This window comes from Centropristis striata, chromosome 8 (assembly GCF_030273125.1).
Source record: "Centropristis striata isolate RG_2023a ecotype Rhode Island chromosome 8, C.striata_1.0, whole genome shotgun sequence".
Lineage (NCBI taxonomy): Eukaryota > Metazoa > Chordata > Actinopteri > Perciformes > Serranidae > Centropristis > Centropristis striata.
In genome coordinates, this window is record NC_081524.1 from 16,045,160 (window position 1) to 16,057,480 (window position 12,321).

At 35.8% G+C, this 12,321-nt stretch overlaps 1 protein-coding gene across 9 annotated transcripts in view; it reads right to left on the reverse strand.

Annotated features, from left to right (window-relative positions):
• Positions 1 to 4,571: 4,571 nt before the first annotated feature.
• The window catches only part of adgrb1a (adhesion G protein-coupled receptor B1a), a 235,587-nt gene continuing 227,837 nt past the window's right edge, over positions 4,572 to 12,321 (reverse strand). For 8 of the 9 annotated variants that reach the window (XM_059339464.1, XM_059339463.1, XM_059339462.1 and 5 more), the window contains 3 exons: positions 9,794 to 9,829; positions 9,417 to 9,575; positions 4,572 to 6,125 (listed from right to left, as the gene is read on the reverse strand). In XM_059339464.1, coding sequence (XP_059195447.1) covers positions 5,931 to 6,125; positions 9,417 to 9,575; positions 9,794 to 9,829 — 390 coding nt within the window. In that variant the 3' untranslated portion in view covers positions 4,572 to 5,930. The remainder of the gene's footprint in view (positions 6,126 to 9,416; positions 9,576 to 9,793; positions 9,830 to 12,321) is intronic. The other variant, XM_059339469.1, reaches the window with a different exon arrangement.

Below are 12,321 nucleotides of genomic sequence, written 5' to 3' on the forward strand. Positions count from 1 at the left end.
AAGTAGCTCTGCCTCTTCAGAACAATCAGTAAAAGTAGGAGGACGCTTGCAGGTAAAAACGACAAAATATTTTATCAGAAGTGCCTTTCGTTTAGACGGTGATGGCGTTTTGGGGGCTTAAAGACGCAAAAATCTGAAACCAGCCTCCAAAGTGGAAAAGTTAGATACGCTCCTCCGTAGCGTGTCGTCTACACTGACAAGACACAAAACTCTGATCTGATCTGCTCACGTCACGTATGTGTTTACGTCACATACATGCTCCAGTACAGGAAATAAACAAACGTGGGATTATTTCCATGGTGGGACCTTCAAGCTGCTCTGGCAGCTCTAATAAACTTACAGGAGTCTTTCCACCAAATGTAATGTAATTACCTCTATCACATTCTGGATGCAGCGATTGGTGGGAGGAGCCAGACGGCTTTGGAGGAGACCTGGGAGATCTAGTGATGGTGGAGAACTTTGTGGAAGGAGTAGCTGATGGAAATGTGTGGCGTGAAAACCTCCACATGGCCAAAGATGCTCTTATGGCTTTAAGTGATGCCGCCTGGCTGCATACCCAATCACATTCACACACTTTAGATCACCGTATCAGCAGATTTCCTCCTGAAAACGCTCGTCTAAACCAGGAATAAAAAGTGAAGACGAGATGCCACTTTTGTGTCTTCTGTTCAGACCGTCACCATGGAAACGGAGCCTTAGACTACAGTGTAAAAATACACCATGATATGTAAAAGTCTTACATTCAAAGCTTAACTTCATTAAAACCATGAAAGTATTGTGGACAAAATGTACTGAACGTAAAACTATGTAGGCCTAATGTTGATTGTCAGTGTTTTACTATTGTGTATTATATATTTGTCTACTGCTGATGTTTAAGATGTTTAAGGTTGTGCTTATTTGAACTAATTATACACTATTGAGTAATTTACTTTACAGCAAAGCTGTATCTTGAAATTGTAGCAAAGAGTAGCAATAGAGTCAATGTGTCACATTCACCAATACCTTCTGAAGTTTTTTAAACTGAGACAATTAAGTCTGAAGAGGGTGGAGCACATGACTCAGATTTAAAGATTTTCAATAGTTCTGAAAACATCATACAAGCTGTCATGTAAAATATTATGAAAAACATCATCTTAACAAGAAGCTCAGGTCACTGTCAGTTCTCACTGATCATATCCACCATGTTCAATCACTAACTGTTTGATTATTATATATATATATATATACATATATATATATATATATATATATATATATATATATATATATATATATATATATATATATTACATTGCTTCTCTATGACATTACTGAGGTGAATTTAAGAGTAGGGTTAATTTAGTGCAAGTACTTTGATGTAGATTAAAATACGATATCACAATAAGAAAACAATACAATATGAAAAAGCAAATACCAATTATTTTTCACTAACATGTCATCACTTCAGTGTGTGCAACTGTGCTTCATGGAAACTCTGTGAGTGAGTTTTAAGAATTTCTTTGTAGAAGAAAGATTGAATGAGGCCCAATGTTCTTAGTGACATCATCAATGTCTTCCTGCTTAATCCAGTTACACCATATGTTTTTTGACAGACATAACATTTTGCCCATGATTATGATCTGATGTTTTAATCCTTAATATGATTGATGCACCTGTACTTTATTTCCTTTATGTTGACAGGAGCAGAGGAGTAAAGAAGTGGTGCATTAAGAGAAGAAATTGGTGCACAACAAAATACGCAGAATTCAGCAAAAATAAGTGTCAGACACTTTCTATGAAGACTACATCTATAGTGCATTATGAGTGCATTCATAGTGAATTATAATGCTTATTATAATCAATCATAATGCATTATGACTGCATTCATAAACATATATAAAGCTTCATGATGCACTATATCAACAGTTATAAATATAGCTTATAATGACTTATAAATCAAAGTGTCTTATGAGTATAGCTATGCAGTATAGCTAATCATGATGTTTCATTGTTGGCGTTAAGTAAAGTGTAACACATTTTCATTAGCGATACTGCATTATAGATGCGTCTATATGAACCTCACTTTACTTAAAGCATACATTGATCATTGGGGGAGGAGCCCGAGAGCCCAGCTACATGTGTTCCCCAGGCATGACATCTTATGTTTCTACATTAAAGGTGCTCTAGTGATCTTGATGATGAAGCTTTGTTCCCCAAAGTAAATGTGCTTGAAGTGAGACTATGCATACACAACTATTTAATAAGACACCTGAATACTTCTTCAACCAATTGCAAAGCACAAGAAACAGACACAAGCATTCCACCAGGAGCTCAGCTCATTTAATACCTCCAACACCAAGAACAAACATTCAAACACAGTTATCTATCGTTCATAATATCATGGAGCTCTTCCTCCTCGCATCTCTAGCACGCAAAACAAATTGTCATTAAAAAAATTACTTAAGACACTTGATGCCGCCCACCAAATGAATAATTACTAATATGTTAGGATTTATTTTGTTTTCTTATTTTATTTATTTTTCTCTGCTATATCTGTAGCCGGATGATTCTTCCTTTTAAATGTTCTCTAATGAAATGATAAATTATAAGTGTATAAAGCTGATATTGACACTATAGACATCTGAATTAATGATTTTTACAGTATAACATTTGTCGGGTAAATATAAATGTAGAATTTTTTTTAACAGTATTGCATGTATGTATTAATTGAGTTTGTTATTGTTTTTCTTGTATGTACTGTTTTTGTTTATGTTGTTTGTATGTCATGTTCTATGTCTTTTTATGGACCCCAGGAAGACTAGCCAATCCCCATTACTAATGGGGATCCATTCAATAAACAATAAACAATTCTCCAAAAGGAAAAATGTATCTTTAAATTCACAAACCTGGTAGGACTGGTTGTTTTTGCTGGTGGGTCAATATCTGTCTCAAACTTTTTGTACACACTGTGGAAGTGAGAAGACTTTTCTCTTCTTATGCTGCTGTTATACTATAGTAGAGTCATGATAAAACAACTCTTGGGAACACTTTAAATAACCAACTAAGTGATGTTTATAGATGGTTTATGACCAGTTTTTAACCATTTACAAAGTGCTATACATAATCACACATCTTTAAATGTTTTCAACCAATTTTTTAAAGCTATATGAATCATTTAAAAAATCATTAACATACTTAACCCTATAAAGCCTGAACCATGAAATAATTGCCAGAAAATTATTTTTTTTAAAAACTTGAGTATTTATTGAACCTGCTGACAAAAAAATAAATCAATTTGCATATATGAATTCTAATTTGTATCATATTTGATACATCAGGTCTTTTTGTACAATTTGTTGCTCACAGTTTGTTTTTCTTGAACTAACAAAAACATAAAACCGAACATTTTTATCCTATTAAGACTTTCCTTTTAACATTTAATTCAAATATGCAGAAAAAAATGATTTATCTGCTGATATGAAGTTTTCACCCAGCAATGAACCTGTATCATTTTTGCTACATCTGGTATTTTTGTGCAATTTGTTGCTCAGTTGTTTTTTTAAATCTCCAACACATACATCACATTTTTCAGGAAAAAAATATATCAGACTGGTGATGTAGAGGTCTCAACAACTTGTGTATCAAATATGATACACTTGGCTTTATAGGGTTAATATGGTGTTAAAATGTTAAAATGAGTGCAACTAAAACTATTAATAAACTATTCATTATAATTTAATTGTTTGTTAATGGTAGAGTAACTATAAACCTACATTAATATACCATCTATTTGTCATTTATAAATGATGTCGTTAGTTTAACATTAATAAATGATGTATTTACCATTCTAAATGGCATATATACGGTTTATAAATGATGATTAAACATTAATAAACTGTTTACCATTTATAAATGATGGTTATTGTAAAGTGTTAGCCAACTCTTTAGCATCACGCTGCATGATAAAGATGGGTAACACTTTACAATAACCATCATTTATAAATGGTAAATACATAATTTATTAATGTTTAACTAACTAAATTATTTATAAGTTTATAGTTACTTTACCATTAAAAATTATAATAGTTTATTAATAGTTTTAGTTGCACTCATTTTAACATTTTTAACAGCATATTAAGTATGTTAATGATTTTTAAATGATTCATATACCTTTGAGAAATTGGTTGAAAACATTTAAAGATTAAATATGTATAGCACTTTGTAAATGGTTATTAATTGTTTATAAACCATTTATAAACATCACTTAGTTGGTTACTGTAAAGTGTTACCTAAAGATGTGTTATGTGTAATGACATATGAGAAAACAAGAGACTGTTGTTTTATTATATAGATATGCTTTTATTAGAAATAAGACACATTCATTTTGTGCTCTGAAAACTGTACATTAACAAAGAGGCGACCCCAGTAAATTAAAAAGGGGAGTGAGAGGAGGTGGGAGGGGTGTGTGTGTGTGTGTGTCAGAGAGGGGTGCAGGTCAGTGGGTCAGAGGTCAGAGGTCAGGGCTTCGACAAATACAGATCTGAGGGAGTGACTGGCGATAATATCAAAACACACACTGTTACACTGCGATACAGAACACTCGTATAGTCCAATACCCTGGAAGGACGAGGAGGGAATGGGAGGATCAGTATCAGAATAATCATGTTCATATTTAGAATAATGATAACAACTATCCCCAAGCACAGTAAGAAAGATATTTATAGGCTAAAATCCATTCTGTAGTACTCTGTTGAAATAATTACAATGCTGTACATCAGGACTCCAAAATGAGCCTTGTGCTTTCTCTGTGTGCAACCACCAGCCCTCTGATCCTCCTGCTGCAGAAACCACCACCATCAACCATCAACCAGATATATTTATATAGCTACACATTCACTCATCATTCACACATACATACATACTCTCACACACAAGTACCTTTTCCTTAGCATCATACTTTGCATTTACTGTACCAAGCCGGCTTGTACATGGAGAAACTGATTCTGACAGCATGTTTTTGCTGATCGTGGCTCCTTCTGGACCCTGAAGCGTCCGTGTTGCAGCTCTCTGGGGGCTTCAGGCCCTCCAACCTGCTCTCTGAGGGGTCCGTCGATGAGAAGGCAACTTGCCATGTTGGCTCAGGGAAACATGATTGATTTTTTTTTACCCCCTCTCCCCTCGGGTGTCACTGTGGGGCTGAGCTCGCCCCATCAGGGCCGTGAGGGGGGACGTGGTGGAGCCAGAAGGACCGGGGTGAGTTGTAGGGACGAGGGGACTGCATTGAGCGCCACGTTGGTGAATGTTTGACAGTCTGCCTCATTTGTTGGTTTCTCTTTAGAGATTGGTGTTGAAGAAAAAAAAAAAAACAAGTCCCGAGGCATCTGGAGCTGTTTACCACAGCTTCATCATGATGATGATGAGGAGAGAGCAGGACAGTGATGCAACAATACTCTCAACAGGGATTCAAAAAAATAGACGTAATCATGATTATTACATTGTATTCATTTAATACAGGGGTAAACATTGCATGATTACCTTTGCGATGAGTTTTATTACATGACTATATGATGCACATATAGTAGCTGGATGTGTTACCATGGTAACCTGTCCACCATGTGAGCCACTGTGTATCTGACACACATACAGGGAGATGACCAGCAGTTTGCAGACAAAAAAAAACAACCAAAACATCCAAACATCAAATAAAAAAACACAGAAAGAGACACTGTTTTCCTGTTCTCTCTTTAATTGGTTTAATCAATTTTCTGATATTGTGACGCTTCTCTCCTCATGCCCTCCCTACCCTCACGTCCTCACACGGCCTTCATCTCCATCCAGCCTTTGAGAAGGAACACAGAGCAGGGCAGTGTGTGGTTTTTCTGCTTTTTGTTTGTCTGAGAGCGTTGGAGAAAAAAAAACAGGAAGTAGTGGGTGTGAGGCCTGAATGTTGGTCACACCTCTGTCTGCAGGTCCATGATCTCCTGGCCCACCAGAGGGATGGTAGCGCTGGTCTTCTCCCACTCCACCGTCTGCAGCTCCAGAGGAGACGCCGCCACCGTCTCCAGGTCCTTCCTCACCCAGGAGGGGGGGGAGTGGGGCTTCCTGATGCCCTCCCACGCCCTCTTACTGGGAGTCTGCTGCTTGTCCTGGTGGGAGAGGACAGAGGGAAGAGCATGTTGTCTCAGAGATGATGATGTGATCATACACTACCGGTCAAAAGTTTTAGAACACCCCAATTTTTCCTTTTTTTTAATTGAAATTCAAGCAGTTCAAGTCAAATGAACAGCTTGAAAGGGTCCAAAGGTAAGTGGTGAACTGCCAGAGGTAAATAAAAAAAGGTAAGCTTAACCAAAACTGAAAAATAACGTACATTTCAGAATTATACAAGTAGGCCTTTTTCAGGGAACAAGAAATGGGTTAACAACTTAACTCTATGGAGTCTTGGGCTATTTTGTCCATTTTTGAATTCTTTTCATGTCTTTGTAAGTCATTTTGTGTCTTTTTTGGTCATTTTGTTTCTTTTTTTAGTCATCTTGTGTCTTTTTTTAGTCCTTTAGTCCAACATAAAATGTGATTTTGAATCTTTTTTTTACTTTCAAAACACTATCATGCTCAATAAAGAATTATAAATGTTGCAAATGTGCATTAATTTCAGAGTACACTGAGACATTAAACTGCATCATTTTCAATTAAATTCTGGAAAAGTTGGTGTGTTCTAAAACTTTTGACCAGTAGTGTATATTTCAGAAGTTATACTGTGATTGACTTGGTGGACCTACTTTACCTCACACTGCCTGTTATCTGTCTGCCCTACATTTCTTAAAGGAACAGTTTGACATTTTAATAAAGCTGACTGAGTCTTCTGCTGAGAGTTACATTTGGGAGATTAACACCACTCTCAAGTCACTGTATTCTGTTTAGAGATTGAGCTATGGTTATTATTTTAGCTTATCATAAAGACTGGAAAAAGAGAAACAGCTAGCACCAACCCCAACAGACTTTATGGTTTTACTAGTAGCTACACTGCAAAAAAGGTGTGTCTAAAAACAAGATGAAATCACTAAATCTGAGGGAAATGGACAGATAATTTACCTTGACAAGATTTCTGAAATTAAGATTATTAAATCTAGAAATAAGCATGTTGAACACTTAAAAGTGCACTACAAAATAAAAAAAACTTTTTGTGTCGTTTTTTGTGTGTTTACGTCTTGTGTTTTTTTATTACTTTTTTTAGGTGTTTTTTTGTTTTTTCATGTCTTTTCTGGTCATTTTAAGTCTTTTGTTCATTTTTTGTTAATTTTTTTGTCTTTTCTTTCTTTTTTGTGTCTTTTTTTGGTCATTTTACATCTTTTGTTTCTTTTCTGGTCATTTTTTGTCTTTTTGGTCTTTTTGTGTCTTTTTTTGTGTAAAAATGTGTATTAAATCTAGAAATAAGCATGTTGAACACTTAAAATAAGAAATTAACTCTTAAAACCAGATAAATGATCTAACACTTCTAAATCTAAAGTTTGTTTTTTTATCTTGGTAAGAAACAAATAATTGTCAGGTCATTCTGCTTCAATTTATCTTGTTTTAAGAATTTATTTCTTATTTTCAGCGTTCAACATGCTTATTTCTAGATTTAATAATCTTAATTTAATAAATCTTGTCAAGGTAAATTATCTGTCCATGCAGCAAGATCATTTCCCTCAGATTTGCTGTTTTATCTGGTTTTTAGACTAAACACCTTTTTGCAGTGCAGCTAGCACCAACACCAGCAGACTTTATGGTTCTACTAGTAGTTATAAGCTGGCGTTACTTCTTGTTGAACAATATCTGGCTGCACTGATTCACTTCACTGTTCCAGTCTTTATGCTAATCTACGTTACCATCTACAAGCTGCAGTTTTAAATTTAACATGCAGACAGAATTTTCATGTAACTCTCATCAATGAATGGAATACCAGTTTATATATGCACATGCATTTTCTGAAATTTCAAACTATTCCTTTGATAAATGTGCTGATGGGAATTGGGTATAAGCACAAAAAGCTTGCTAGACATGCTGATAAAGACTAGGATGAAGATATGATTGTGGCTGAGGCACATCCTCAAAACACATCTTGTACCCACAGTGGAGGAGTTGATCTCTCTGCCTCTTCTACTGCTGCTAAGTATTATAATTTTCTTTTTTGGTCCCTGGAAAAAGCTAGCATTGTGTGTAGAGTTGTGCATGCTATCACAAACTCTGAGTCACAGAGCTGCAGCCTGAATGAGTGTGAGGTGGACTTGTTGCTAGGACAGAGAAGACCTGACTCCAAAGCTGTGAAACAAATGGAGATCAGGGCCAACATGTGTTTCCTGTTGTCCCTGTTGAACATCTAGTTCCCGGCCTATTCACTCCCAATCTAGCTTTGCTTTGTTAAGTTGGAAAAGGACCGTCTGAAGTAATTATTTAGCAAGCTTTTAGCCTTTCCAAGCAAAAAAAAGAAGAAAGAAAGAACAAAGAAAAGAACAACACATAATCCGCAACATAGTTTATAAAGACTGAAATCTCAGCAGTACAGTACTTCAGCCTGTTATGTGCCACCAGAAACTGAATTAGAATTATTAATATTTTAATTTGTATTGTTCAATTTGAATCATTGCATTGAAAAACTGAATCTGAATTTGTAAGTTTGGAACTGAACATTCAGTTCTCACAATTCAATTTTTATTTTCTGCGACAAACATCTGGTAGCTGAGGCAGAGCAATGGAGCACAGAAAACAGAGTAGAGGTGCTGATTGGCTGAAGAGGTGCTCTGTGTATCTGCGCTCGATTGCTCTGCCTCAACTACCAGATGTTTGTCGCAGAAAATTAAAATTGCATTTTGCGTACTGAATTTGAATTGTGAGAACTGAATGTTAAGTTCCAAACTAATAAATTTGATTTCAAATTACAATTCAGATTCAGTTTTTCAATGCAATGATTCAAGTTAAGCAATTCAAATTCAAATTACAATTCAAATTCAGTCTTTTAATGCAATTATTCAAGTTCAAATTCAGTTTCTGGTGGCTCATATTCCAGCCTGTACTAGTAGAGTCTATGCTGCCAGATTAACAAAGAGTTATATTACATCACTCTTTTTTGTGGCCCTGTCTAAAGACAAGCTTTAACAAGTTGTTTGATTTGGAAGAACCTTCAGATATTTGTCACATGTGGAGTGACAATGTTTCCTTGGCTAAGCTTGTAATTGTAGTTTGTATTATGCCCCTTGATGCCCCCACAGCTAATGTCTTCTGCCACTTACATTGTAAGCAGATAAAAAATGCAATCTTTAAAGTAGCTACACTAATAATTAAACAGGAAAGTCCAGTCAAGTGTGGCGATTTGTGCTAATGATAAGAGAAAGGGAGAACAGCATTAGATATAGGAGGAGGGGTGGGGTGGGGTGGGGGAATAAAGTTAAACTCGTTACACTCATGTTGGTCTTGTCACTGCTGGCTGAGGACACACTCCATCTTTTGGCAGCTTTGGCATCAACAGGTGGAGATTCTCTATCCTTGTCTGCACTGTGAATCTTCCTGTTCAGGTCCTGAAACATGTCCTGGTGGCGTTTCCGGGTGTGCATAATCTTCTACACAGGAACATTGCACGTTACGTACAAGGTAAACAGCACAGGCTACCATCAATCCTACTGAACCCCTTCACATTAATGTGTCAACACTACAGTCACACTAAGCTTTGAGTCAATGTGATAAATGTATGCAAGCATCTGGTCTGAATAGTTAAGAGTCATCAGCTTTTTGGTCTAAATCTAAAAAGCTCAGTAGGAATCAAAGAGACTAAAATTACCTCAAAGTCAAGCTCTGCATAGCGCGATTTTCGTCTCTGGGGATAGATGAGACAGAGAGATTAAAGATGTGTCTTGATATTGTGCCTTTAGAGCAGACAAAAGGCTCGATTGTTTCTCGACTGTTTCATTGTGTGTCTCCACATCAGCCAGTCAAGCCGGAGGAGCAGTGAGTCATGAGGGAGGAAACAAGGTTTGCTGCTGGTCATTCTGACCCTGTTGGCACAAGTTTGCAGTTAACAGATTGTGACCGAATGACCTTTAAGTCCTCCATCACAGAGTGGTGAAGGAAAACCTGACCTTCAGGCTGTTGGTTGCCGTGGCAGCTGCCGCCTCACACACCATTATGGAAGTGTGTTCTGCCCTGAAGTGAAAAGACGGCAGCATGCAGATGTCCAGGCTGCTGTTTGTCTGCTGATCATCTCATGTCTTCGTCTCTTCCTGACTGCTGTCTGCACCATCAGCTGACTGACACTAACCCTGGTAAAACTCTCCTTACAGGGGCAGGAAATGCTGCCAGACTGTTTTGAAGCAGTGTTTGTTGTGAATAAAACAAGATTGCTTGCTCCATTTTTTTAGCATCCAGGAGGGGATGAGCTAAGCATGTAAGAAATGTAGCACAGTGTTGCCCTGTGGGGACCTAACTAGTTATTTGTATTAATTAATATTCACTTTATGAATGTGTGGCTCTTTAATTGTTTCTCCACCCGGAGACTGTGTTGGTCAAACACAGAATACATGATGAGTCCATGAGAAAAATGCATATGCAAAATAACTTGTAACTGTAGTTACTGTATGAATAGTTGCATTTCATGCTGAAATAATACATGGTAAAACAGTCAGCAGGCATGATATATGGCATCATCTGAACTGATATACAGATAAGAAAAGAACACAAGTTAATGTTAATAAAGAGTTAAACTGTAATGTCCCTGTATTGAGAGGGTGATAATAAAGATTAAAATGAGGAGGAGAAAGTGATGTTCAACACAATGATACTACCATAATTTCTCAAACAAAAACCAGGATTCGAATGTAAAAAGTCGTGAACATAAAAATTCTGTTTGTACGTTAAAGTTACAGTATATGTTTTACATTGGGGGGCTGAACTACCAGAACTACAGTGTCTCTCATAGAACATTAAGAATGAGTCCTCTTCAGTCAGTAGAGCACTTTTTACACAAATACTCATTCATTCATTCATTCCAATCACTTCTACTTTATATGTCTTTTCCCATTTTTGTCAATGAAACTCACCACTTACTGCACATGCGTTACCTTTAATTCGATTTGCATCTAGGTAAACAGGTTACGATACGATTAAAAAACTATATACTTTTAATACAAACTGATTTGATTGGAATTGATACAGTGTAAGAATGATACGATTCGATTTGATTCTACGGTTAATATTTGTTGTAGATATTTTATAGTGTGTCACTCACAAGTTTTATATTTTATTTATCTTTTGATTCGTCAAGTTCTAAATCTGTTGTATTGTGGATCTGAATAACAAGAAGACCACAAACATCTTTCTACATTTATAATAATCTAAAGAAAAATCGTTCTAGAAGCTTTTTTCTTCTCATGATCTGTTATTAGATCATTAGTTTTTTTAAGTCTTTGAGTCTTTCAACCAGAAACACTGATCCATTGCTTGTCATTTCCATCAGTCCCACGCAAGGCTGATCTGAGTGACATCATTTACATTTTTCCTTAATCATCAAACCTAACGAAACAAAATGAATTTATCACCAGGATAGTCTATCTACAGATGCAAATAATAGGCTAATAAATAAATAATATAATATAAAGGCATTCCCGTGCACCTGAGCAGGACACAGTTCACATATAAATACAAATGCAGGTTGTTATTCATGAGCAGCTGTTTGTTAAACAGAGAAAACACTTATTATTATTATTATTATTATTATTAGTGCATGTGTACAGCTGTTAAAGTGACTGACAGCTGATTATTATTATTATTATTAGGGCCCGAGCAGGCAACGACCTGCGAGGTCCCTATTGTATTTCAAATGTTTATTTATTATTATTATTTTTATTCTTCTTCCCAAATGATCGCATATTTCCAAAACTCATGAAACTTTAAATATAAGTCACACCTGTTGAAAAATTTTATTATTATTATTATTATTATTAATGCATGTGTACAGCTGTTAAAGTGACTGACAGCTGATTATTATTATTATTATTATTATTATTATTATTATTAGTGCATGTGTACAGCTGTTAAAGTGACTGACAGCTGATTATTATTATTATTATTATTATTATTATTATTATTATTATTATTAATATTAGTGCATGTCTCCAGCTGTTAAAGTGACTGACAGCTGATCCAGCTGTGATCTGCTGCCGTCGTCATTGGAAACCATAAATGTGTTCTATGTGGTCCACTTGGTTTTTTTCCTTCATGGATAAATAAGTCTGGGTTGTTATGGGTTCAAACAGGCTTATATCTGTAATATAATAGTTTTCAAATAAAGATCTGGTTCTTGAGAATTTATGG